Below are 25,184 nucleotides of genomic sequence, written 5' to 3'. Positions count from 1 at the left end.
GGATTCATAGCTTCATTTTTGTAACTCAACAATTAATTCAACACGAGAGAGTGTTGTTGTTTACAACAATGTGATTATAAAGTCATGGAGACTAAACAACACAAACATAATTAATAAAATAGCATAATAAACCAGATCTATTAAACCAGATAAAATTAGGTTTTCAAATCTTTCCGTGTATAATAATATTTAATCAATGATTTAAAAACAAGTGAAATGACGTCACTGTATTTATCTACTATACAACATGTTAATATAAATCAAAATCAATTTGATATATTTAATTTTCTTTGGTCGAATCTGCTGTCGAGTATCACTTCCTAATATTTACTTAAGCCGGTGACGTTTTGCGCATGCGCATAAGGCGACGGACGCGAGGTGGGAAAATTCATGTTTGTGAAATCAGCGGAATCATGATTTTTAGATCCAGTCTGTGAGTTTCCGGCTCGTTAGAGTAGAAACACACGTTCCTCAGCTCTTCACCCGTCACTGTGAGTGTCCGCCGTGTGTGTGTCTGTTGTGTTGTGCTCTGACTGGGAGACGTGACGTTGTTGTGCCTTCTGTTAGCCTAGCTTGCTGCTGCATGTTGTGTTGCGCTGCAGAAGTCACTCACAATAAACTTTGAACGCACGTGAGGACGCGGAGAAGATTCAATACGAACTAATGCTCTTGTTGACACACACATGCTAATGCTAGGTGGATGTAGCATTAACTCCATGTGTCCCAGTGAAACGTGGACACATGGACAAGACACAACACGAGCTGCGTCTCTGCTAATTCATGCGTGTGTGTTGTTTCAGGATCTTTGGGTTCTCAGTGTGTCACAGGGGCGTTCACTCATTCATTCACTCATTCACTCATTCATTCATTCAGAGTTCAAATATGTAAAACAATATAGTTTCAGTTTCTTTCCTCATGCACAAAATTCAGTTTTTGCTCATCTACATTTCACCAGGTGCTGTGTTCAGACAAATTATTTTACATGAATCAACAGATATATGAGAATCAACGTTCCTACCTACAGCTTAGCATTTTAATAATCATCATTTCCAATAATAAATTAACTTAATCATCCATAAACTGAACTTTTTGTTATAAAATCCATTGATTAATTAATGTTCTGTTGTCAGTTGGGCAGCAACTAACGACAACAATCATCAATCCAAAGATATATATATATATGGACTTCATATTTAAAGTGTTAGAACAGAAAACCTCTGTTATTTCGGTCTAAATAAATAACAACAATAAGTATTTGATTGTAAAATGAGTTGCTGAGAAGCTTGACGGTCGAGTAATAGATTAGTTTTTGCAGCTCCGTCATTACTTTTAGTTTTTCGTGAAAACAACATCATCACCAGTGTTTCATACTTGTTCCCTGACTCATCATTAAAATAACCTGTAAACATCAGATCTCTGTGTCTGTGTGTGTGTCTGTGTGGAGCAGAGAACACAAGCCTCACTGTGAATGTGTCTCTCTCTGTGAACCTGCAGCTCACTCGTCTGTCCAGCATGAAGATCGCAGTAGAGGGCTGCTGCCACGGGGAGCTCGACAAGATCTATGAGACCATCGCCTTCCTGGAGAAGAAGGAGGGGGTGAAGGTGGACCTGCTGCTCTGCTGCGGCGACTTCCAGGCCGTGAGAAACGAGGGAGACATGAAGTGCATGGCGGTGCCGGCCAAGTACCGAACGATGCAAACCTTCTACAAGTCAGTTCTTTGGTTCTTTAAGTTTCTGAAAGTGTAAGATATGAGGGAGAGCGTTTGAAACTTGAGGGTCACTGTGTGTTGCAGATACTACTCTGGAGAGAAGAAGGCTCCGGTTCTCACCATCTTCATCGGAGGGAACCACGAGGCGTCCAACCACATGCAGGAGCTTTCCTACGGGGGCTGGGTGGCACCAAACATTTACTATCTGGGTAGGAACCAGTAGATTAAACTCAGTGTCTGCACATCGGTGGATTCCCAGGTGTTAATAAGACTGTGTGCTGTTAGGTTACGCCGGTGTGATTCGCTACAAGGGGATTCGAATCGGTGGCTTATCTGGAATCTTCAAATCACGTGACTACAGAAAAGGTTGGTTTCGTTTTACCGCCTGAAGGATTTAAGTCACAACTCCCAACAGTCAGAACTCCACTATGCCTCCTGGTGGCTGGTCATAAACTCTGCCTCCTATGTTAGTGAATGGGATATGGACCAAACTTAAAGAGTAAAAGTAACTTCTTCCTCAAGATGGTTTCTGTCATTTTAGGTTATCACACAGATGTTGGGTTTTAATGGTATGAAAACACTATGTAGTACATTAAGGAGGAATGCCTTCTCTTTCAGGTCATCATGAATTCCCTCCATACAACCCTGACACTCTACGCAGTGTGTATCACATCCGAAACATCGAGGTGTTCAGATTAAAACAGGTAAATAGAGTTTCATCTTCTCCTCATGTACAGTGCTCACACAGATTATCCCTGTGTTTATCTAAACGGTGTGTTTTTGTTTCCTCTACTAAGATCCAGATGCCCATGGACATTTTCATGAGCCACGACTGGCCCAGAGGAATCTACTACTACGGCAGCGTGGGGGAGCTGCTGCGCAAGAAGAAGTTTCTGCGACAGGAGGTGGAGTCAAACACTCTGGGAAGTCCTGCGGCCGAGGAGCTCATGTCTCACCTCCAGCCCAACTACTGGTTCTCTGCTCATCTCCATGTGAAATTTGCTGCCGTCATGCAGCATCCGGTGAGAGACGCACTCTTTCTGCAGCTCGGGGAAAAACAAGTCTAATTCTCTCCTGTAGTTCATCAGCTGAGTGAATTCTCCTCTCTTCAGCCTAAAGGTAACGCTGCTCCACGTGTGACCAAGTTCCTGTCTCTGGATAAGTGTCTGCCCCACAGGGAGTTCCTACAGGTGAGAGTTCTGTGTGAATTCACACAGATCAAGTAGATTTGAAATGAAGGGACGATAGTTTGAAGCAATGACTTTGGTTGCAGATTGTGGATGTTCCAGAGAGACCGGGTTCCTCAGAGGGTCTCGAGTACGATCCAGAGTGGCTCGCTATTCTGAAGGCCACCAACAGCCTACAGAGGACCACCCTCCACAACTGGAACCCCCCTGAGAACAATGGCCTGCACGAACGGTACGCAGATAATCAAGAGCTGGAGTTGTGCTTACAGTTTTGATCCGTGCTGTGTTTTACGATGTGGACCTTCTCTCTCCACCAGGTGGGACTTCAGGGCTTCAGAAGCAGCTATGATGAAGGTGATGGAGGATCTCAGCGGTGACCTCTCCATTCCAGACAACTTCAGCCGGACTGTGCCGGCCTACGACCCCAACAGGCCCCAGCACCACGCCGCCCCCAGCTACAGCACCAACCCCCAGACGACGGAGCTCTGTGCCACGTTGGGTCTCACGGACCTCTACGCCCAGGACGGGCAGCTGGGGGAGGTGGGGAAGTTCCAGGGCAGCACTGGAGGGGAGGAGGACGATGAAGACGGGAATAGTGTGGGAAGCGCAGACGAGCCGAGCGAGTATCCAACCGACACCTCGGGGATGTCCAGCTCCTGTAATCCTGATGAGATCACCATAGAGGATGAATGGGATGAAGAGGAGGAGGAGGAGGAGGAGGAGGAGAACGGGTCGAAAGCAGCAGCAGCAAAGGGAGACGAGCTCCCTGACCCCCACACCCCCGCCCGCATGGTTCTGCCTGAGCCAAAATCCAAAGTTTCACCCAATAACCTGTCCGACTTAATGAAGCTGCCTCCTCCCTCCCACTCGACCCCCGCTGCCGCTCGCTCTCACTCTGGATCAGAGAGTGAAGGAGAAGGCGAGGGGGGGGAAGAGGACGACTCCGCTTCTCGAATCTTAAAACGTACGAGTGACGAGGCTGTGAATCCCGGCAGCCGCGGCACGACGCCCATGATCAAACGCAGGAACCAGGTGATCTACGCGGCCGTGGAGGACGAGGAGTGTGAGGATTAGAGAGTCAGGGTGAGACGAGGCCGAAGGTGAGGACTCCTCCCACAACACATCTGTCCCACAACGAACAATCCTCCGTTAGTTTGTATTGATTTGTAAAAGTGACATGTATTTACTGCTTGTTTTTTATATACAGCTTCCAACATGAACTGTACAAAGTAGAGTTATGGAAGCACAATAATCAATTGGGACAAAAAATTTAGCAACAAAAGTTTCCTCAGCAGCCACAACGCAGCTGCTAAGTGTTTTCTATAGATTATTTTTTATAGAGTAAGTTCCTTTTTGTTTTACCACAAACAGCCGCTAATCGCTCAGTGTGTAATCTGGTAACAGACGATGAAGCAGCTTTTTCTGTAGAATCCTTTAAGTAATGTCGTCAGATACTTTGAACAGTTTGAATTTGTCAGTTGCAAAAATTAGAACTGCCTTATTTTATTAATTTGCATGAGCTGTTCCGTCAGGATTCACATTCCTGCTCAATCTTTAAGATTTTTGTCCTTTTCAATCATTTACATCCAAAAACATGAGAAAACTAATCTCAGGTTGAAATTTCAGTGGTTTATCCTTTGGAATTCCATTGAAATGTAAATTGTAAATGACCAAGTTAGTTTCTGCACGTAGTTTCCACAGAAGGGCAGTTACAGCCATGACATTCTTTATTTGTTCAAATGCTTTTTATACATTTTAATCAGACCGAGAAAATTTTAGAGAACAGATTTTTGATTTTCTGTGTTAAATTGTTTTATATTTTGTAACTTTCCAAGTCAACAGCAATGATTAAAGAGGCTGTGTAATTAAAATATTTCTTTTAAAGTGAATAAATGCCAGCGTACAGTCTTTAAAATCATTTCACATATCTGAAGAGAAGCATCGTGCACGGTGCCGTTCACAGCTTTATTGAACACGTTACATACTGTAGGTGCAGATGAGAAATCAAGTCCTGTTTTTAACGACTTGTCATAATTGCACAGAACACTGAACGTACCTGTGATCGCTGAAGAATGAACAGATGTACTTATTGTGTGTGATGAGCACTTAATGTCTTTGGAGGGATGAACTAATTATCATATCTTTTGAATAATATTTGTTTCCTTCAATTTTGAGACTTTTAATTAGTTTGCCACATTTTTTAAGTTTTAGAATTTGCATGACTTTGACAATAAAGCGGAACAAAACCATTTTTCCTGAACACCAGTATTTGTTTGAATCAGATTCCTAACATCTATGAGTCCTTCAGACGATACACTCCAGGTTCACAAGTGTGCTCGAAAGCCAACGTACACTTCCATCAAAGTTAAGACACAATAATATACAACATACAGTGTATTCAACAAGATCTTCACATCCATACAAAAAGCCGTTACAGTAGAGCCTGATGACAGTGGGCCGGGTTACTGGTTTATAATGCGAGCCGATGGTGGAGATGGTTTTTCCTGCACTTTGCCTACAAAGCTCCACACGTAAAGAAACAGGATTCACAGAGAAAGAAAACTGGGAATAGGCACTTCTGTTTTTTGTTTTTCTTGTGTATGTGCGTTTTAATCTTCTACGTCTTTCTTCATTTTCTTCATCCGAGCTTTAAGACGGCAACCAAGCACACACTGTTTTAAGAGCATTGAATTAAGTTAAGTGAATCAGTTAAACCATGGAGGAAAAGAGACGGATTAAGAACAAGGTAAACTAGATGTGCAGATACATGTGATATTTGATTTAGTCTCAGCTGGACTTTCACTAACTGTCATAATTGAGATTTAATACTTTACTCAGACCAGGAACTTCAAGCGTTTGATGGATTCTCTCTCTCTGCTACAGACACATGGTTAGTCACAGCTTTCGGTTTCCTGCTCGTACATAAACTAAAGTCCTGTGACTTCCTACACTCACTGAAGTTTATATTGTTTCTAAGAGCTGCAGCCTGCGATGATCACATCTCTCCTCATCAGCACTCGAGCAAAGACACTGAAACACAACTGAAACTGTTTTTCATGAAACATGCAGCATGTGTGGTTGGCTCTGTTCAGACCTGGTATTAAGGTGACCACTCGTGATCGGGTCTCACTTCCCCGCTCTACGTGCACGTTCATCACCCGTGTTCACAAAGGATGTAGTCTGAGTTTACAGGTGTGTGTGTGTGTGTGTCTGGGAGAGAGAGGAGTCAGGAGAAGCTGATTGAATCTGATTTTATCAATTTAATAAAAATAGAAATTCTGTTCTGTTGATATCGTGGTGGTGGCCAGAAACCAATTGAAGCATTGTCACTGAAAAGCGTAATAATTAGTTTAGTTCATTGTGAAACATGTGGGTCAGAGGACGTCCTTCTGTATGTGTGTGTGTGTGTGTGTATTGACTCTGAGAAGAATGTGGCCACATGCATAACACATCTCAGGACACGTCTCAGTCCTGAACTGAGCGCTGACCCCTTGTGATCGGATGTTAATACCAGGTTTGAATATCCACACATTTTCCTGAAATAATCCAGAGGGGCTGAATGTGAGAATAAAAAATGTCTGGTTATTTGCTCCGGACATTTTTCTGGATCTTTTCCTGCAGCCCCCTGGAAAAATGTCAGGAGAATGTTCAAATGAGAAATCAGCAGTAAAATATCTGTCAAATTCAAAGCGAGCAAGAGGACGTGTTGACGTTTCCAACACGCGACAAATACCAAACACTGATCTTTCCACAGCTGAATTTATACGTCATGTCCGGCCTCCTGCTGCTCTACAGGCTCCGCCCCTCGCCTGAATGCTCCCCACATGTTCCTGCTGTTGTGAACGAGTCGGACCCGACAACCTGCTGCTGCTTCTCCAGATGTAAAAAACTTGTAACCATTAGCTTCACGTGGACTAAAGGAGTGTGGGTGGACCGGGAGCATCACTACAAGCCGTCAAGTCAAAAACACCGGACAACAAATACACACAAATGAACTTCTGTTGGATAAACTGTGCCATAGGTCTGATCTGACGAGGCCCTGAGTGGTACCACTGACACCAGGGGGCGCCAGGCAGGACACGGAGGGTTTAGGAGTGATGGGCTCATTCATATACATTACATGGAGTTATTCACAGCGGGATCTGATTGGTTCAGGAGGAGCAGATGCTTGCGCCTTTTTTTTCTGTCTTAGCCGCTCACTGGCGTGTGCTGCTCAGTTTGTGCATTTTCACACAATCAAACAAGGCTGAAACAAAAAGAGAACTCACGGTTATTAGTGCTAAATACTACAACAGGCTTTGCCCCCGTCTTCCACATTCTTTATTTTGCACTTCTCTGTCTCAGTCGTCTCTAAACCTGCCCTCGTCGTTTCCAGATGCAGGATCTGAGTCGCTCTGGACTCGTTCTCTCATTTTTAAATTATCTGTCTGCTCGGACAGGGGGATGAATGGAGGAGGAGTGGGTGTAGATACTGGGTTACCCCGCCGCGGGCCCGGGGGCCAGGAGACGGGAGGGTTGACGGGCTGTGGTGGTGAGGATGGTGGGAGTACTGGTGGGAGTCGTGGAGGTCTAGTTCCCACCGCAGCAGGCCCGGGTGGAGTGAGCGTCTGGGTCCTGGAGGTTGACGCCGCGGTGCCGCGCTGCGTGGGTCGGGTTCTGGGTGTCGGTCTTTGGCATCTTCTTTGCTGCAGGGACAAGAAAACGTGAAATATTTAGAATAAATTAAAACTAACAGAGAATTCATGTATAAAACAAAACATTTATGAGGATTAATTTGGAATAAAATGTCAGTTTCCTTAACATCAAAGGCCTTAGAAGGTATAAATCTATTACACTTAATATCTTCTTAATGGATTTTTAGATTTCAAGCCCCATGTGACGTCCTCCAGGTTGATTGACACGTTTCAGACCCGCCCACTGGTGTTTGTCCCACCCACTGGTTCCTGCCCTGAAGTTTCCTTGAATCCAGAGGGACTCATTCCTAACTTCTTGATCCCCCCCGATCATTCTCCTGCCGCCTCTCACCGATGGCCAGGAAGAGCTCGTTGACGTTCATGGCCGTCTTGGCCGAGGTCTCCATGAAGAGCAGGCCGGTGTCGTCAGCATACGTCTGAGCCTCCTGCCACGAACAGAAACAGATCATCAGCTGTGGTTTGAAAAACTGCCATCAAGCAGGTGAACTGGTTATTATTAGAGATAATATTCAGCTGTATCAAGGCTGGTTGCATCCTGCTGTTAGATATAATGTATAATGTCCAGGCTGTAGCTCAGGAAGAGGGTTTGAACTCCAGTGTGTTACCTCGTACTCCACCAGTCTCTTCTCGGCCAGGTCCGCCTTGTTCCCAGCCAGAGCGATAACGATGTTGGGACTGGCCTGTCGCTGCAGCTCCTTCACCCAGGCCTTGGCTCTCTCAAACGTGTCCTGCACAAACACACAACTGAGGTCAGATAACACAACACACGCGTGAACACGTTAACTGGTGTAATATTAACATTAATGTATAACTGCTGGTTATACATTAATCCGAGGAGGTCATGTGGTTGTCTGTGAATTTAAATGTGGCTTCATGAGAGGGACGGTTGGTCCTCGGTGGAGGTTTGAACTGGTTTGACTCTCAATGTAGGTTCTGTGAGATTTAGCAGCTGGAAATAAACCATGAATATGTAATAACACTTGTGGTAATAACCAGAACTCCACAGATGACTCCGCTGAAGAACCGTACCGGCTTGGTGATGTCAAACACGACGATGGCGGCCTGAGCTCCGCGGTAGTACATGGGCGCCAGGCTGTGGTATCGCTCCTGACCCGCGGTGTCCCAGATCTCGAACTTCACCGTGGTGTCATCTAGACACACGGACTGGGCCAGGAAAGCAGCTGGACACACAGACAGACAGAGGACAGGGGGTCAGCTGGATGCTCGAGCATTATACTTCTAGTTCCTCTGAATGTTGACTCTACCATGTGATGATACAGATGGAGCTCCCTGGTCAGTTCTATAGTAGATTAATGTTGCTCTTGCACCTAATATCTATATCTTATTCTCTTAATATGCAGAAAAGAAACAGATTTGATATTTTAGTACTTTTACACTAGTGAACCTTTGAATGCAGGACTTGAAACGTGTCTCTTCTCTGTTGAGTTGCTGGTTTCACATTAGAAAAGTTCCCTCAGACCCACAAACCAAATTAACAACCTTCTTCCCCTTTCCCCCCCCCCCCTTCGTCCTCACCTCCGATGGTCGTCTCCTGGAACTCGTCAAACTGTCCCTTGACGAAGCGCAGCACCAGGCTGGACTTGCCCACGGCCATGTCCCCCAGCAGCACCAGCTTGAACTGGCAGATCTTGGTCTGGGGCAGTGAGCCGTTGGTGCGGCCACCGCTCCCTCTGGAGCTCATACCGGGGTGGGGGTGTGGGGGGGGGGGGGGGGGGGGGGCCTCCTCCCTGGACCGGAGACGGGTGCGTCTGGGAAGTCGCTCACGTTGCTTCAGAGGACCGTCTGTGGTCGAGTCTCACTGGGGACGTCTCTGCTCTCCGGGCTGTACCTGTGTGAAGAGGACGAGTTAGTCCACGACACTGTGACTCACCTTTGACCTCCAGAGGACACACAGGTTTGAATGGAGCAAATCTACTGTAGTTTACAATATAAATAACAAATACACAACTAATGATTGATTTATTAGTTCTAACACAAACAGGGAGCAGGCTAATGGGCATCGGGACATTTTACATACATGTAATATTACTAGTTTATTATTTATCCATCGGTGTCTAAAGCTTATATTTGAGTCTATATTTAATTTATAACTTTAATTCCTTGTCTTTATCTTTCTCACAGTTCTCCCTGTAATGGCTCTTTACTTTGTGTTGTGTGTCTCTTCACCCTCTGCTCACTGTGTTCATGTGTTCACGCACCAGAACAAACACGCGGTCTGTTCCAAGCCCCTCGGGGACGGATCAACACAGACTTTAATGACAGGTTTTATTTGCTCACACTAGAAACCTGTAGAACATAAAGCTCATATCAAGTATTCATATTAAGCTTGTCCACATGGATCCAGGAAGGTTCTGGGTTCGAATCCCTCAGTGAGGTTTTCCTACAGCTTCCTCCCTCCGTCCACTCGCATGCAGACGGGGGTTTGGTTCATTAGAGGCTCTTAAGTGACTGAAGGTGCGAGTGTGAAAGGTTGTGTGTCTGTGTTGTATGTCTGTGTTGTGTGTCTGTGACACCATGGGGACCTGTAAGCACAACGTCATCTGACCCTCAGGAGGATGAGCGTTATAGATAATGGCTGAAAGGATCTAGTCTCTGGGTCATCAACACATGACGTATCGGTATCTGTAATATCACACCTGGTTTTATCAGAGACTGAATCGAGCGAATCGCATCACATGACAGAAGAAGAAGAAGAAGAAGAAGAAGAATGATGATGGACAGTGAGACATGATGAGTTCCACAGGGAGGATGAGGAGGATGATGATGATGCAGCAGCTCTGCTCTCAGGCTGTAACACTGTGTGTGTGTGTGTGTGTGTGTGTGTGTGTGTGTGTGTGTGTGTGTGTGTGTGTCCGTCCTGCACCATCACACACCATTAAAACCCGTTATCTCTCCCGTGCTAACGGCGGCTCTCAGCTCGGATCAGACGGAACCGGATCGGAGCGTTCACATGTCGACGCCTGATTTAAACCCGGGTTCCTGCGTGTGGACCGGACGCACGTGCACGGCGGGCTCATAGTCACCTGGGTTGCGGGTTCGGAGCCGCGGCGGTCGCAGGCTCCTCTGTTGACAAGTCGCTCTCAGCTGGTGGAGGAAACGTTCTCACTTCCTGTTCAGAGGCGCATGCGCACTGAGTGACGCATTGTGGCGCTGGAGGAGAGGATCCGCATTATTTCACTGAGACGTCATTTAAAGCGGTTCACAGGTTTTATACGAATAATATATATTTTATATTATATATTTATATTATTGTTTTATATTAAAGAAATTCAAGAAAGGTGTCGATGTGATTTGTTATTTTGTGGAGAATTTAGAGAAACATTTGTCTGTGGAGTAAAGTATCACGTGTTGTTGGTCACTTCACGTTCCTGTGGGAAACTGTAAGAATGATATTGAATATGATTATTATTTTTAATAAAATGTAATATCCAGTTATCTAAATTCCAACCTAGAAAACCACATTTTATAGAACTGGCCATTTATATCAAGCAATACAAATAGAAACAAAGCTGTTAAAAATTATAAGCTTTACAGAATTGTTATTTATTTAAATATTTTTGACGATTGACGATTTTGGCGAATTTATAACGGCAGTGACAGAGGGGGTTTTCTGATGTGGCCTCCGAGCCGCTGGGGGCGCTGGAGAGCAGGGAGGCCGATGTGCAGTCGGAAGTGTTGATCATGTGGCGGATGTTTGAATGATCAGGATGCAACTGAAACGCGTCGGTATCTGTTTTATTAAAAATCTCTGATCTGTAATAATAATTAATCTGTAATATTGAACCCTGAACTCGTCATGCCAACGAGCAGCAGACAGAAGAAGAAGAAGGGGGGGGACGTGGCGGTGAGATCAAGCTACAGTAATCTCACTGGTGTAATGTAACTGAGTACTTTTACTCAAGTACTTCAGAGTATTTCCTTCACACTGTGTAAAGTACTTTTATTACAATCCAGCTTTTACTTTACTAATGAACCAGGTAGGTTTTCAAACTAGGAAACACTGAAGGTAAACAAGGAAGGTAAAATAATAAGATATTAATAAATATAAAATCATAAAATGAAGCAGAGATCAAAAGAACAAATATAAAGTAAATATGAAATTGATTTGTACGACAGCAGTGAAGTGCTACATCATTTAATCAATGATCCAACTACATTTATTACAATATAGTATAATATTTCTCTGCATACACTAACATTTACATGTAATATATTACTTTTACAGTGTGATATTACTACTTTAACTTGTATAATAAGTACTTACTTGTGATGTTTATCTGTGGGTGGATCCAGGTGCAGGGAACCAACGACAGCAGTGTGGTGAGCAAGGTGTCGGCTGCAGCTCGGGGCTTCTTCCATGATGACTTCCTCCAGCTCTTTGTGTGCAAGGAGGCCAGAAGGTCACCGCTCATCAACAGGTCAATACTTTTAGTCAAGTTTAATATTAGTTTCAATCAATCATTCAATCAAATTTTATTTGTATAACCCATATTCACAAATCACAGTCTCATAGGGCTTTAACATGGTGTGACATCCTCTGTCCTTAACAGTTCAGTTTACTTAGTGGATTATTAGGGTCAAGTATTAAAGTGTATTTATTTAAATAAGATTTGTCTTTCTGTGATTTCTCTCCTATATGAGTGTTTTTGTCCAGCATCAAATGAGAAATGTAATCAAACGTTGCTCTTTGGATTAAACTGTTCATTGTGTGGATTAGAAACATATTTCCTGTTGTTGTTGTTTTTAAGAATCAGAATTTGAATGTCACACATTATTTGTTTATTTCCTTCAGGGGCTACTATGTGCGCTGGAGAGCTGTGGACCACTGTGTGAGGAGGTTTCTACACGTTACTGAAAACTGCCCTAAGAGACAGGTCAGCTCAGAGAGTACTGGGGTTTATTTCTCCATCCATACGATTATGAAAACATGGTCCTGTATCAGTTTTAATCTCCGACTATACTAACAGGCCTGGAATCAAGTATCACAATCTGAGGCTAATGCTGTCGTTTTCCTACATAACGGGGTCATGTGATCGGAGCCTGACGAATTGGGGAAGGATACGTTGAGCAAGCAGCTGTTTCCAAACATTTCAGTTTCTGCCGGTCAAGACCAGAATTCATCCCTGGAGTTTTCAAAATAAAAGTCAGCAGTGTTTCCTGGCTCTAGAACACCAGGCTTATCCATAACAGAACTAAAATGTAGAAATGTGGATGAAGCCGTTTGGTCATTGGAGTTTTCCTCATTCTGAAAAGTCATGAATCTCCTCTCTCATCATCTTTCCCCTTCTTGTAGATTCTGTCGCTGGGCGCAGGTTTCGACTCGTTGTACTTTCGCCTGCGGGCGGATGAAGCTCTCACCGGGGTCGTGGTGTTCGAGGTGGATTTCCCTGACGTGGCTCGACGTAAGACTGCTCTCATCTCCTCTAATATCACACTGAGGGGGATGTTAGACCCACATTTACCTGCACCTACAGGTTTGTCATCTCACTTTGCTTTAAAGAAATGTGTTTGTCATATAGTTGATGTTAGATTTCAGATCATGTGTGTGTGTTCAGGAGCTGTGCACGTGTGCAGTGGTCAGTACCGTCTGTTGGGGTTGGATGTCAGAGAGGAGTCCCGGGTGAAGGAGGCTCTGGAGGCAGCTGGGTTGGACTGGGCTGCTCCCACTCTGATTCTGTCTGAAGTGGTTCTCACCTACATGGAAACTCAATGGTAACCACTAACAGAGAGTTCAGTCTAAACCTGTTTGTCATGTTCTGTTCTCTCATCCTGTGTTGATGCTTCAGAACTATTCCTCCTCATTAGTGAGTCGTCCTCAAACTCTTCTACAATATCCTGTCACTTCTCATGGTTTGTGTTTAGAGCTTTTTATAACCAGTCTATGATGTAGAGGGAAGTTAAAAAACTCTGTGTTCATCCTACCTGATTTATCTGCTCTGTAATATGAAGCAAAGTTTGTAGACAAATCCCTGAAAGAGGAAGTGATTCTTATATTTCTGTTGCTGTTATGTCGGAGATCAGCACCTGTGAATGTCTAGGAAGTCACTAATGTGTTCTCGTGTGTTGTTGTGTGTCTTCCAGGTCAGATGTTGTCATCAGTTGGGCGGCAAAGCTCCTGCCTCAGTCCCTCTTTGTGATGTATGAGCAGATCCGTCCACATGATCCCTTCGGTTCAATCATGCAAGATCATTTCCACAAACTGAATTCAACGCTGCACGCCCTTCGACAGTACCCAGACGCCGCCGCTCAGAGACGCCGGTTCCTGGACAAGGTCAGCGTGCACACTTATCACTGGGTTGTGTGACTGTTGAAGTGGTAAACCTGTGTTTGTGTGTCCAGGGCTGGGATCAGTGTGTGTGTCTTGATATGAACGACTTCTACCTGTGGCTGGTTCCTGAGGACGAGAGGCGCAGGGTGGAGGTCCTGGAGCCTTTTGATGAATATGAGGTTAGCTGTTGAAATGTGGTGGACGTTTCACTGTGAACCAAGTTGGTAGGGAAGCGCTGACTTAGTCTGCAAAGCACTGTAGGTCCAACATGAAGTGTGAGAGTGTGTGTCTGTCCTCAGGAGTGGCACCAGAAATGTTCCCACTACTTCATCCTCACTGCCTCTCGGGGCTCTGGTATGACTCAGGCTTTACTCACACATCCTCCAGGTAACGTTCACCTTTCTATCCTCTCTAACTCATTTGACATCTGTAGGACAATTTATTTACAAGCAGGGGTCACTGAGTCCGGCCCTGGACCTATAACACACAAATCATTGAGGATTGTTTTACCCAGCACAGCTTTTCTAGCCTTTATGGAACTTGGGTAACAGGAAACTCACAGAGCAGTTGTGTAAACGCACACTGGTCTGTGATATGTGTTGTAAACTTGCATGAATGTGTTTCCTAACCTCTGACTTGGCTTTTCTTCCCCTCAGTGTCTCCAGTGTCGTCTGTTAACCCATCTTTGAGCCCTGTGGCCCTGAGTGTGAAGCCTGATCCTGCTTGTGTGGAGGGTTTGGGGATGGCCTCCACCTCGGTGAGCCCAGGACGCCTCCTGCTGACAGGAGGCTCCAGCCGGGGGGGCAGGGGGGCTGTGAGTCGAGTCCTCCTCCGAGGGCAGGAAGGGTGGAGGTCCGTCACCGTGGAGCCGTCACTAGACTTTGGTGAGAGGACCTGCTGCAACTAAAAGTTTTTACTCTTATTTTGAGGGAAGTCACAAAACCTTCTGGTTATATTTTCTGGTGTAAGAGTTAAACGTGTGAAGGTAGAATGAGATATTAAACTTCCAGTGTGAACAGCTTGATGTGTTTCCCTCTCTCAGGCGCCCGACTGTACCACACGGTCACTTCCTGTCCCGGAGGAGGTGCGGTGGTGTACGGAGGTCGCTCCTCTCCTCTCAGTCCAGCCAGGGGCCTTTTTAAAGTAGTGCTGGACCCTGCTGGTCCCCCTGCCCCTCTGGACCGAGTGAAACTCTGTGTAGAGGAGATGCTCTGTACGGGGGATCCACCTCCGCCCAGATGGAGGCACACTGCTGCCATCGTCAGTCACAAAGGTTCGGTTAGAATAAAGTCTTTTTCTCTTCGTCTGAACCTGCTCTGATCTCCAGATAATCTCATAAAGTTATTATATTATAAGTCAGAAGAAAGTTCAAACCCCGGAGTTCACGTCTGAAAAGGACTTTATTCAATAAGAGCTTCTCTTTTCTTCTCTGCAGGCAAAGACTTTCTGTTTGTTTATGGAGGAAAGAATGAATCTGAGGCTGTTCTGGGCGACGCCCACTTCCTGTGTCTGGACCAGCAGCACTGGACTGAGGTTCGCTCGCCATTCATTGGTTCTCTTCCACCAATCACGTGTCATTCCATATTCGTTCCAACTTGATTTTTGACCAGTGACAACCAGTGTGTGTGTCAGTGTCCTTACATTGTGTGTGATTTACAGATCCCAGTGGAGGGGGCGGCACCAGAGCCACACCACTCCCACTCTGCATGTTCATATCAGGGAGGTGTGGTGATGTTCGGGGGTCTGGACCGGAGGGGGGTTCCTCTGGGGGACACCATTGTTCTCAGGCCCAGTGACAGAGGCTTCTCCTGGGAGAGAATAGAGCTGCAGCCCCCCCCGGTCCCCAGGTCTGAAGATGTGACAGAAACACTCTGAGGATTCCACTTTAAAAACAGATTGATCTAATGTGATGTGCTTTGTTTTAGGTACTCTCATTCTGCCCACGTGATTGGACAGAAGCTAGTTGTGGTGGGCGGGGTCTGGATGCATTCCGATGGCGTACCGGGTGTTGTCATGATCGACCTGGCCACACGGAGCAGCGTGGAGTTCAGCCTGGACACGGTCAGTTCTCAGTTATTTGACTCGATCACAGACGGTAAATAAAGATGGACGACATGAAGTCACCGGAAAGAGGAGGAGAATAGTCTGGATCGCCCCCTGGTGGCTGGCTGTGGTATAGGTCATAAACCGTGCCTCCTCCATGTTAGCAGACGGGACATGAACCAAACAAACAGTGGAAGTAGACGTTAAATAAAAGAAGACGCATCGTGCATCTATATCAATTTGTGCTCTTATAATCGCACAATAAAAGTTTTGCGAGTAGTAATACTATTTTATATATTATTATGAGTATATATATTTTTATATTATATTTTAAACAATACTATTTCTTGCTCATGAGCTTTATAAATCAGTAAGATGAGTGAATCCCTGTTCCCCTGTAGAGCCGGGTGCCGTGGCCTCTGATGCTTCACTCCTTCTGCTGCGAGCTGACGGACTCAGAAGAACCAGAGCTGCTCCTGATTGGTGGAGGAGGAAACTGCTTCTCCTTCGGGACTCATTTCAACCCCCGGCCGGTCTCTGTGAACCTCAGGCCCGTCCTGGGATGAAGCTTTTCTAGAATCAGTTTGAAAACTCTGGACCGAGCACAAGTCCACTCATTTGGTCTGAACACTTTGTGTAAATGAGGTCGTTTGGAGCTGAATTTGAACATCGGGGCTAACAGACACTTGGATGACATCACAGTTTGAAGACTTTTGTGTCTTGTGGTTTTGTGGACTCAAACACTTCACCCCCCCCCCCCCCCCCCCTCCACCACAGGGGTGAGCAGATAATGAGTTTTCAGTGAAAGATCCCTTTGAGGACACATCACGTCTAAAAGATATCACTCCACAGAAATGTCTCCAGAGGTTTTGCTGGACAGGTTTTTATTTGCGAGACCTCAGAATGGATTACATGAGATTGTTTTTTTTTCTTTTCGATGGAGGGTAAATCATTCAGTGAAGCGCCTGAAGGACAGGACCGTGGGGCTGCTGGCCCCCCAGTCGCCAGGTTTGCAGTACTCTCCCTTCTCCAGGAAGTACTGGCGTCCGCGGTAGTTGGGATGCTCGTAGAAAACCCACCAGCCGTCGAAGACCTTGCAGGAGTTGACCTCCCTCCAGCGGAACTTCTCCAGGAGGGAGGGACAGTCCTCTGTGGCCTCGAAGGCCTGGCCCCCGAAGTCTGCCCTCTCATAGAGCTGCATCTTGTACAGGGTCCCACTGGTCTGGAGGGGGGGGGGGGCGTTAGTGCATGGGGTTGGGATAGAATGGGAACGGAATGGGGGGTGAGAGAAAAGGGGAAGGGGGGATATATAGGGAGATGAGATATTCCATCTAACAAAAATGAATTATGTTGAGCACTTTATTTTAACCTCCTCTAGTTTAGACATTTAGAAACTTGATGAATAGTTTCTAACACACAAATTAAAGCTGCAAGACGCATCCTCGCCACTAGATGTCACTAAATGCAACACACTGAACCTTTAGCGCTACACTACAAAACCCTGACTGGTCTTTACACAGGTTTTAAAGTCTGTGCATCAATTATCCCATCCCTCAGTGTTTACTTCTTTTTAAACACACAACATTGTAGAAACGACTCAACACTGCTCATGGACTCAGCTCGTACTCACTACATTGATTGTTTTGTGTGAACGTGGTGTTGCTGAATCTGCCTCAGGCTGTGGGTCGGTTGGACCGGAGCCGGAACGTAAAGACTGACCCCTGGTCTCCATTGACAAAGCCCTGCAGCCACTGCTAGCATCATAGCCTCATGCTCATCTGCTGGGTTTCACTTTGCCCCTGTGACTCAGTGAAGCTCCTAACAGTTCATCACCTGCTCAGCTGAGTAGAGTTAGAGCAGGTGGCTGACTTACAAAGTGGATCATCTTGCAGGAGCTGAGTCGGTCGTTGAGTCCCGTCCAGCGCTGGTACTCCGGGTACTCCCCCCTGGTCAGAACGTACTGGTAGCCCATGTAGTTGGGCCTCTCGTACACCACCCAGGCCCCAGTCTCCACCCGGATGGAGTTGCAGCGGCTCAGGTAGGCGTGGAAGTCTGAGCAGTCGCTGTCGCACTCATAGCGTCGGCCCTGGAAGTTCTTGTCCTCGTAGAAGATGATCTGTGGAACAACAACTCAGGTTTGAGACCCTGCAGCTTTAAAACCCATCGACAGAGACAGTCGACAGCAGTTTGGACACGTGCACGGCTTCAACGTAAACCCACTGTCTTATCTAACGCCTCAGTGTGCACCTGAGTGTGGAGGCTCCCCCCCGCTCTGTCTCCACTCACCCTGCCCATCTTGATGTGTTGCGTGGGGAAGCCTCGGTGATGTCCAGCGCTGGTGGTGGTGGTTCCCCTGCGGCCTCGATGTGGCTCTGGCCCCCCGCCGCTCCCTTTTATACGCCCCGCTTTCCCCTCGTTTATAAACAGCAGCCGTGGAGGCAAGAGGGGAACAATCGCTTTGTCATGAAAATGAGATCCAAAAATTGAGTCAGTGATTCTAGTGCTATTCAGTTTTTCCAGAAAAGCGAGGAAGGATTACGGCATAATGCCCGGGCCCGGTAAGCATCCATTGACCCCACTTCTGTACTGGCTGCATCCAGTGCCCCCACCCCGTCCCACCACACCCCCGCCGTGTCAACACATGCCAGCTCCACCAGCTTGCCCCCACCTGGCGAGGACCTGCCAACTCATGACTTATTGCTGCCTTATGAAAGGCTGCGGTCGGATTCTGTGGAGGAAGACGTGCTCAGATGCTTTAAGAAGAAACTGAAATACTACTCTAGATAATACTCCAATTAATAGTAGTATTGAAGTACTCTTGCAGAAAAATGACACTATATGTAGTTGATTCTTGTAAATTGCACAATTATTGCAAATAAATCAAATTACGATATGGGAATTCTACGATAACTAAATTACTCTGTATTTGTTAATTGCTATATATGGTATTTGCAGTATTTATTTATTCATTGTGCAACAAATTTCTATTATTTTATGCATAATATTCATCATTGGGTTGTTTATAATGATGCAAAATAGTTTATAAATGATTATACACCTAGTGGCCACTTTATTAGGTACACCTCACCCTAATGCTAGAAGCTCAAGTGCTGTGTGGCAGTTAAAGTACTTGTAACTAGTTGTTCTATAACAGGGTTATGGTTAGTTACCTCAATCAATTTCTCATTATATAAAATCTAAAGTAAAAGACAGAATGAAATCAATAAGCAGGAAGTCACCATGATTCAGTCAAAACCTTTATTTGTCATTTTGTAAACTGCGTTGTGTTCTCCGCACAGTGACGGTGAAGCACTCAGTTATTCTATGTAAGGCATTTTACAGTGTTACCACTTTCATCTAGAAAATGACGACACGTCCCAGCAATTTGAATTTTACAGTAGTTCAATATTTTACAGTGCATATTTTTTACCAAGTCCACCTTCATCCACCGGTCACGTGTCCCATTGTGTAAGAACTAGGTTGAGCATGATGATGATGAGCGAGGCAGGTTTTGTAAAGCGAAGAAAGGATAGATTTATGAAAAATAATCTTATTCTGATGCCAAAATATACACAACAATACCTGTGATTTCATCCAAAAATAAACATACACTTAGGATTAGTGGCACATCTGGTGACTGTTGAGTTTCGCTTCACTTGGCAAACAGGAGCCAACTCTTCTATTTGTGTTTAGACAAAGAACTGAGAGGAAAAGTCACCGAGCAGAAACCAGCTGTCAGGAAGCTGCACGTTCTTATCGTGCACAAACCACAGCCATTGACGTGAATACCTGGGGTGTGGCCCAAAAATAATAAAAACCTAAACACAACATGCTACAGACACTGTTGAGCTACCCTCTACTGTCCGGACGGTTCAGCTACACAAAATAAATTATGTTAATATTCCTTCGTTAATCCTCTTTTCTAACAACACAGAAAAATACTCTGTCCTGAGTTAAGAACTGAAGGTTCACTAACGTCCTCGACTCCAAAAGTGCTGAGTTTACTTAGCATCTACCTGCTCCAGCTTTAAATGTTAATGGGAAAATATATATTTTAAAGAAAATAGCGAGTAGTTTACATAAGTGGGCGAAGTTTGGGAAGAACACTCACTTCAGACAGAACTCTGGTTCTTCAGGATCATCGACATGGCTTCGCTGAGAGACGTTTCTGTCAGTTAATATAAACACGTGACGATACTGAGTTCACACAGAAACCAAGGAGGGGCGAGTGGATTTCAGTTTTCAAAGTATTATTATTATTTCTATTATTATTATTTTTACACTGAAGGAGTCTTCAGGAGAACTCCTCCTCCTCGCTCACACTCATTTGACCAAATTGAGATTTTCTGTCTCTAAAACATCAAAGCAAACATTTCCAAACTGTCCCTTTATAAGCCGGTGGTTTTTTACCTCCCCTTTAAAAGACGCGTGCTCCTCATGTTGTTTAACCACATGCCACCTCACGCCCTCCTCGACTCACAGCAGCTGCCTTTTCTTGAAAAGCAGCATTCACCAGCTTTACACACTGAGTGCGATGCAAGTTGCTGCAGGAGCCACAGAGCTGCCTGAGTAATAATCACAAACTCCCTGTTCAGTAATACTTGATTCAAACAGATGCTCCTGACGTCACTAACGCTGCACGGGGCCTCTGTGTGTTGCCCTCATGAGCAGGAACCATTCTCCAGCTGGATGAGAGAAGCCCAGCGACTCAACAGGCCATAGGCGACTGTCCCACTGTCGGTCCGTTTCTAATGTGTGTGTTGTCGTTGACTTGGAGCGTGTCGGACCCGTTGGAGTCGAGTGGCGAGGCGAGCGTAGGAGGGATGAGGCTGTCCAGCTCCTGCCTGTTCCCCGTCTCCAGGAGCCACTCGTGGAACTTGACTTCCACCAACTCCTGGAACTGCCGCTTCTGCTCCCTGGAGGATAAACATGAGAAATGAGTTACTACACAGATGAAGTGACACAGCAGGGATGAGGAGAGTAGTGTGAAAATAAAAATAAAAATCAATGCCTGTTGTTTCCTGTGCTGTCGAGTGTAAAACCCCCGAAGCAAGTTCTCTGACACTAATGACTCACTGAGCTCCACAATATCTGAGCTGAGTGGACAACTCACTTTCTTATTGATTTCTGTGACGGCTGCTCTGTTGGAACTTTCCACTGAGTCGAGGAGACACTCTGCTCATATCCAGGTTCATCATTTCATTATTTTTAAGGTTTTCTATGCCTTGATGTTCAGAAAACTCTGGTTTCAGCTCACTTTACCATAGACCTGGGTTTTTAAACTTACTTCTGCAAAGGCTAAGCACCCCCTCTCTTGTTATTAAAGAAAGTGAAGACATTTCTATGGATGCTTCTTTGGGTCTGGCCCCTCCCCTCCACAAGATGTAATGGAAATCAGTTCAGCAGTTTTTGCATAATCCTCCAGACCAGCAAACTAACAAACTAACAAACTAACAAACGCACACGGAAACAAAACCCAACAAACTCTGATGAATCTAGAAAGGCACTCAGACACTTACTTCTCCCACAGATAACAACATAACTCGCCATGTAAGAGAAAGTAAAATACATCTTTAATCTGCACGTTTATCCATAACTGCTTTAAGATTTAATGGGCTCATCCTTGGTTCATTACCAAACCCTCTACATATTACCATTCATCAGGCTCAGTTGTTTTTGTGTAATCCTGCTAATGCCAATGAAAGTATCATTGATAAGCTGGATAATGGATTAATATATACTTCATGGATGATTGAGCGTTTTATTCTACCTCATGATGTTGGGACTTGTCACTCACTTGTTCAGCCGAGCCTCCATCACAGTCTTCTGCCAGTTCTGTATTCTCTTCTGCTTTTCCTCGACAGCTGCCTGATACGGAGCCGGCAAACCTCCGGGCACCTCACACGTGTCGCCCTCCATCTGGAACGGCACCACCAGCGCATGGAACTCAGCCGGGGGCAGCAGCCGGTAGCAGCCGGGGTCCGGGTTGGACGAGGTGTTGAGCGCGGGGTTGACGAGGCCCTCGGTGCCCAGGAGCAGGGGTTGATCCCAGATGTTGGGGACCACGGCCAGTCCCACGCTGGCCATGTGATCCTCCAGGGACGGGTAGAACGTGTGGAAGGGTCCCAGGGTAATGTCTGTGTTTCCAGGCAGGAGCAGAGGGCGGTTGGGCGTCAAGGCGTAGATAGTGCAACGTGAGGAGGCTCCGACAGCGACTCTGCCCGCCACGCACACCAGCCGCACGTTGTGGCAGCTGTGGATGTGGACGCTGGTCTCCACGGGACCCAGAACCACTAAGCTGTCTCTGCATTTGTCCAAACTGACTGATCTGCAGGACAGAAACAAGGATAGATGAGCCCTGTCCCCCCAGAAAGTCCAAGACGCATCACGTATCCACAGAAGCTATTTTTACCTGAGAGGTGAGAGAAGGTAGATGAAGGCGTCGGAGCATCTGTGGATTTTGATGTTGGCCCCCGTCAGCTTGTCGGAGGTTTTAGCGAGCGTCTGTTTGAAGACTTGGGACATCAGCACCATCTTACTGCCCGGAGGAGCCGTGTGGGTGTTCCTGGCTATCTTGGCTCTCTTCATGGCCCCCTCCACTAGAACAAACAGAGACTGTCAAAGAAATGCACTGAAAAACTGATACATACAAAACCACATTTCTGATTTAAAACAACCTAAGTGCAGAGGACAGGATACCTTGTTGAGCCCAGGCCAGCTTCTTGCCAGAGCGCAGGCAGGCGGTGATTCCAAACGGGTTGAGAGTGAGGCTGTGGTGGAGGCAGGAGAGCAGCGTGTGCAGGGAGAAGGATCGGCTGAGGCTGGAGTAGCCAGCTTGTGTCTGGGCTGGACCTTTGGTCAGGAGCCGGTGGACGGGCTGGACGGTTCTGCAGCAGGACACCGAGCCCTCCAGCAGCAGACCCAGACTCCGCACGGCCTCCAGGGAGATCTGACCAAAGATCATTTGAAATAAATCAACCACAGTTCATGAAATGTTTCTATAATTTGTTTAAAGCCAAACTTGTTATGTCCCAGCTGCTAACATGGAGAAATGAATCAATGACGGGTGTGTGCACAGACCTGACAGTCTCTCAGCGCCTGTCCAGATTGTGACAGTTGTCCTGGTTCAACCAGCAGCTCCAGAATCTCACCAAGGTGACTTTGCACAAACGACAGGTGAGCCTGGTCGTCCCAGTTCTGCCAAACCAAACAAACAACAGAACCATGAGTGGAAGATCTGAAAGAACCGAGACAGGACGATGACATTTCAGCTTGAGACTTGTTAATGTTCACACTTTGCAGGGACCTTGTTCTGGGAGCTGGTCTTGGCCTCTCGGTCGGAGGGAGAGGGGGAGCGGGTGCGGTGACTGGGCCACTCTTCACCGATCAGGGAGGTGCGCAGAGAAACACGGTTCAGCTGCTGGATGTAGAGGAAGAGGAGGAACTGCAGCGTGTCCACAGTAAACTGCAGTAAAACAGGGGTCAGATATCAATATGTGGCTCCTGCTCAACACCAGACCATGGTTACAACCTCAGCCTGAGGCGGACAACACACCCTCATGAAAGACACAATTCAAACAGGAAACTGGGGCGAGGAGATAGGATCACATTCTTTGGTAAACTGAGACATATCAGACGTATTCATGAATCCAGCTGCTCTCAACCCGCGTCGTCCCTTCACCTTGTTCCTTTGTTGGTCCAGCTCACTTTTGGAGGAGCACTGGGAAAGACACTCGGCCCGCTCCAGCCTCTCCTCCGCTGTGTGGCCTGAGAGGAGGTCAAAGGTCTCAAAGTAGAGCCAGGCCAGGTCTTCTGGGAGCTGGAGCTTTCCACAGGCGATGTGCCTCCACATGGGCCAGCCCAGAACCGGGAAGCAGCCGTCCCGCGCTCGCACATAGGTCGCCATCTTGCGCAGATAGTGCAGGCTGAGTTTGGAGGAGGGAGCCACCTACACAATGAATCAACCCTGTTTATTTTCAAGACATTTACACCAACTGAACAATAGCACATCTTTCCTCTGGAGGTCATGGACAGAATATGAGCTGAATATGTCTCATGTGCAGATGGAAGTTGGTGTTAGTTGGTAGTATTCACCTGCAGGGCGCCCAGTAAGAAGGGCTCCATGCGCGGCCATATGCTCACACTGTCTTCCTCCATGTCTGCAGAGAGAGGAAACAGACATTTAAGTTAAAAGTACAGAAGGGTCACTGGAAGCACACCTCAATCACCTTATCTTCCTCAACTGTTATTTATGTCTAATCCCTTTTATTAATGATTACAACTTAAGTTTCCAGTATATATATATATATAAACAGCAGCACTTAACCTAACCTAAGTTAAGTTAAGGTTGGTAATTAAGAGCAGAAATAAGCTTTGGCAGCAATGCTCTCACATAAGTTTAAAACATCATTTACAAGAAAATCTTTGGAGACCACAACTGGTTTGAAATGATGTTAATCTTTTATGTTATTTTTCTTATGTTTCTTACTGTGCTGCTTCATTCACATGCATTTCGTGGAGTTCTTGTTCAGATGAGTGATTTATTATTTTACTGTTATTCCACCTGAACTGGCTGAAAACCACTGAGCTGTGATGACCCAGTTCAGTTTCACATCCCTGATGCTGGGACGCTCCCATGACAACAGGCTGCACATGTCATCACCTGCTGCCCTCCATCATGTCAGTAACATGCTAACCGAGCTCACACAGAACATACAACAACCACAGACCTGCTTCGTGTCGGTGTAACATGTTTGTTTCCTGTCTGTCGCAGTTTAACCTCTGCAGCCTGAGTTTAGCTGTTAGCTGCTGCTAGCTGCTGCTAGCTGTTGTTAGCCCCTGATGCTAACAGAGGCTGCCTCTCTCTTACTCTCAGCCTCGGTCCTGGTCCCGGCGGCGGGTAGCTCCGTGTCGGTGGCCGGGGAGGGAGCGGCTCCGGTGGAACATAGGGAGGGTGAGTGCGGTGGTGGACGCGGGTCGTCGCGGTTCTTTGCGGTTCTGTTGCGGTCCAACTTGATCCGGACTCACATCTGCTTCGCTTCCTATTTACCGCCGCTACTCCCGCATCTGTTGCGCGCAGCTCGCGGGCACGCGCTTCATGCTCGACCGAGAAGAATCATCTATTTTCATATTATACTTTATTTATTTTAATTACTATGAACTGTTGAGACTGTGTCGTCAGACGGATGAGCACCACTATCTGATTTTACAGATTTAAAAAAAAAAAGCAAAATAAATATATAATTTAAATCCATCATCTTCT

At 46.1% G+C, this 25,184-nt stretch overlaps 4 protein-coding genes across 4 annotated transcripts; 2 read left to right on the top strand and 2 right to left on the bottom strand.

The window, feature by feature from the left end:
- The first annotated feature begins 349 nt into the window (after positions 1-349).
- On the top strand, positions 350-5,161 carry dbr1 (debranching RNA lariats 1). The gene is made up of 9 exons (XM_053440418.1): positions 350-491; positions 1,495-1,709; positions 1,794-1,918; positions 1,995-2,075; positions 2,328-2,413; positions 2,507-2,731; positions 2,822-2,899; positions 2,983-3,128; positions 3,214-5,161. The coding sequence occupies exons 2-9, from the start codon at positions 1,513-1,515 to the stop codon at positions 3,968-3,970; spliced, it is 1,695 nt and encodes a 564-aa protein (XP_053296393.1). The 5' UTR covers positions 350-491; positions 1,495-1,512; the 3' UTR covers positions 3,971-5,161.
- On the bottom strand, positions 4,843-9,292 carry rab5b (RAB5B, member RAS oncogene family). Its single transcript, XM_053440420.1, has 5 exons — positions 9,127-9,292; positions 8,620-8,771; positions 8,196-8,318; positions 7,922-8,015; positions 4,843-7,581 (listed from the first exon to the last, which is right to left on the bottom strand). The coding sequence occupies exons 1-5, from the start codon at positions 9,290-9,292 to the stop codon at positions 7,466-7,468; spliced, it is 651 nt and encodes a 216-aa protein (XP_053296395.1). The 3' UTR covers positions 4,843-7,465.
- A 2,001-nt stretch (positions 9,293-11,293) lies between these two features.
- Positions 11,294-19,921, top strand: lcmt2 (leucine carboxyl methyltransferase 2). The gene is made up of 14 exons (XM_053440417.1): positions 11,294-11,455; positions 11,905-12,029; positions 12,404-12,485; positions 12,905-13,085; positions 13,167-13,323; positions 13,693-13,882; positions 13,951-14,058; positions 14,179-14,266; positions 14,536-14,763; positions 14,922-15,152; positions 15,315-15,412; positions 15,539-15,726; positions 15,805-15,940; positions 16,324-19,921. Exons 1-14 carry the CDS (start codon positions 11,408-11,410, stop codon positions 16,486-16,488), a joined length of 2,025 nt encoding a protein of 674 aa, XP_053296392.1. The 5' UTR covers positions 11,294-11,407; the 3' UTR covers positions 16,489-19,921.
- Positions 16,868-25,151, bottom strand: tbccd1 (TBCC domain containing 1). Its single transcript, XM_053440421.1, is given in 13 exon segments — positions 16,868-17,144; positions 17,796-18,038; positions 18,241-18,272; positions 18,275-18,294; positions 20,647-20,838; positions 21,720-22,250; positions 22,335-22,521; positions 22,622-22,871; positions 23,003-23,119; positions 23,229-23,387; positions 23,604-23,870; positions 24,017-24,081; positions 24,792-25,151. Coding segments are annotated over 12 exon segments (2,334 nt in total). The 5' UTR covers positions 24,080-24,081; positions 24,792-25,151; the 3' UTR covers positions 16,868-16,871.
- Positions 25,152-25,184: the final 33 nt, after the last annotated feature.

Source organism: Pleuronectes platessa, chromosome 14 (assembly GCF_947347685.1).
Source record: "Pleuronectes platessa chromosome 14, fPlePla1.1, whole genome shotgun sequence".
NCBI lineage: Eukaryota > Metazoa > Chordata > Actinopteri > Pleuronectiformes > Pleuronectidae > Pleuronectes > Pleuronectes platessa.
The sequence above is the reverse complement of the archived record's forward strand: the minus strand, read 5'-3'. Positions and strand labels throughout refer to the sequence as shown.

What these genes read in the sequence shown, in the direction of transcription:
- lcmt2 (XM_053440417.1), top strand. Translation starts at nt 11,408, where the DNA reads ATGCCAACGAGCAGCAGACAGAAGAAGAAGAAGGGGGGGGACGTGGCG. An exon ending in CAGCCCCCCCCGGTCCCCAG is followed by an intron (nt 15,727 to 15,804) that starts GTCTGAAGATGT and finishes GCTTTGTTTTAG; the next exon opens with GTACTCTCATTCTGCCCACG. An exon ending in TGGAGTTCAGCCTGGACACG is followed by an intron (nt 15,941 to 16,323) that starts GTCAGTTCTCAG and finishes GTTCCCCTGTAG; the next exon opens with AGCCGGGTGCCGTGGCCTCT.
- rab5b (XM_053440420.1), bottom strand. Translation starts at nt 9,292, where the DNA reads ATGAGCTCCAGAGGGAGCGGTGGCCGCACCAACGGCTCACTGCCCCAG. An exon ending in CCAGGAGACGACCATCGGAG is followed by an intron (nt 8,772 to 9,126) that starts GTGAGGACGAAG and finishes CTGTGTGTCCAG; the next exon opens with CTGCTTTCCTGGCCCAGTCC. An exon ending in TGTTTGACATCACCAAGCCG is followed by an intron (nt 8,319 to 8,619) that starts GTACGGTTCTTC and finishes GTGTTTGTGCAG; the next exon opens with GACACGTTTGAGAGAGCCAA.
- dbr1 (XM_053440418.1), top strand. Translation starts at nt 1,513, where the DNA reads ATGAAGATCGCAGTAGAGGGCTGCTGCCACGGGGAGCTCGACAAGATC. An exon ending in AGGTGTTCAGATTAAAACAG is followed by an intron (nt 2,414 to 2,506) that starts GTAAATAGAGTT and finishes TCCTCTACTAAG; the next exon opens with ATCCAGATGCCCATGGACAT. An exon ending in AACAATGGCCTGCACGAACG is followed by an intron (nt 3,129 to 3,213) that starts GTACGCAGATAA and finishes TCTCTCCACCAG; the next exon opens with GTGGGACTTCAGGGCTTCAG.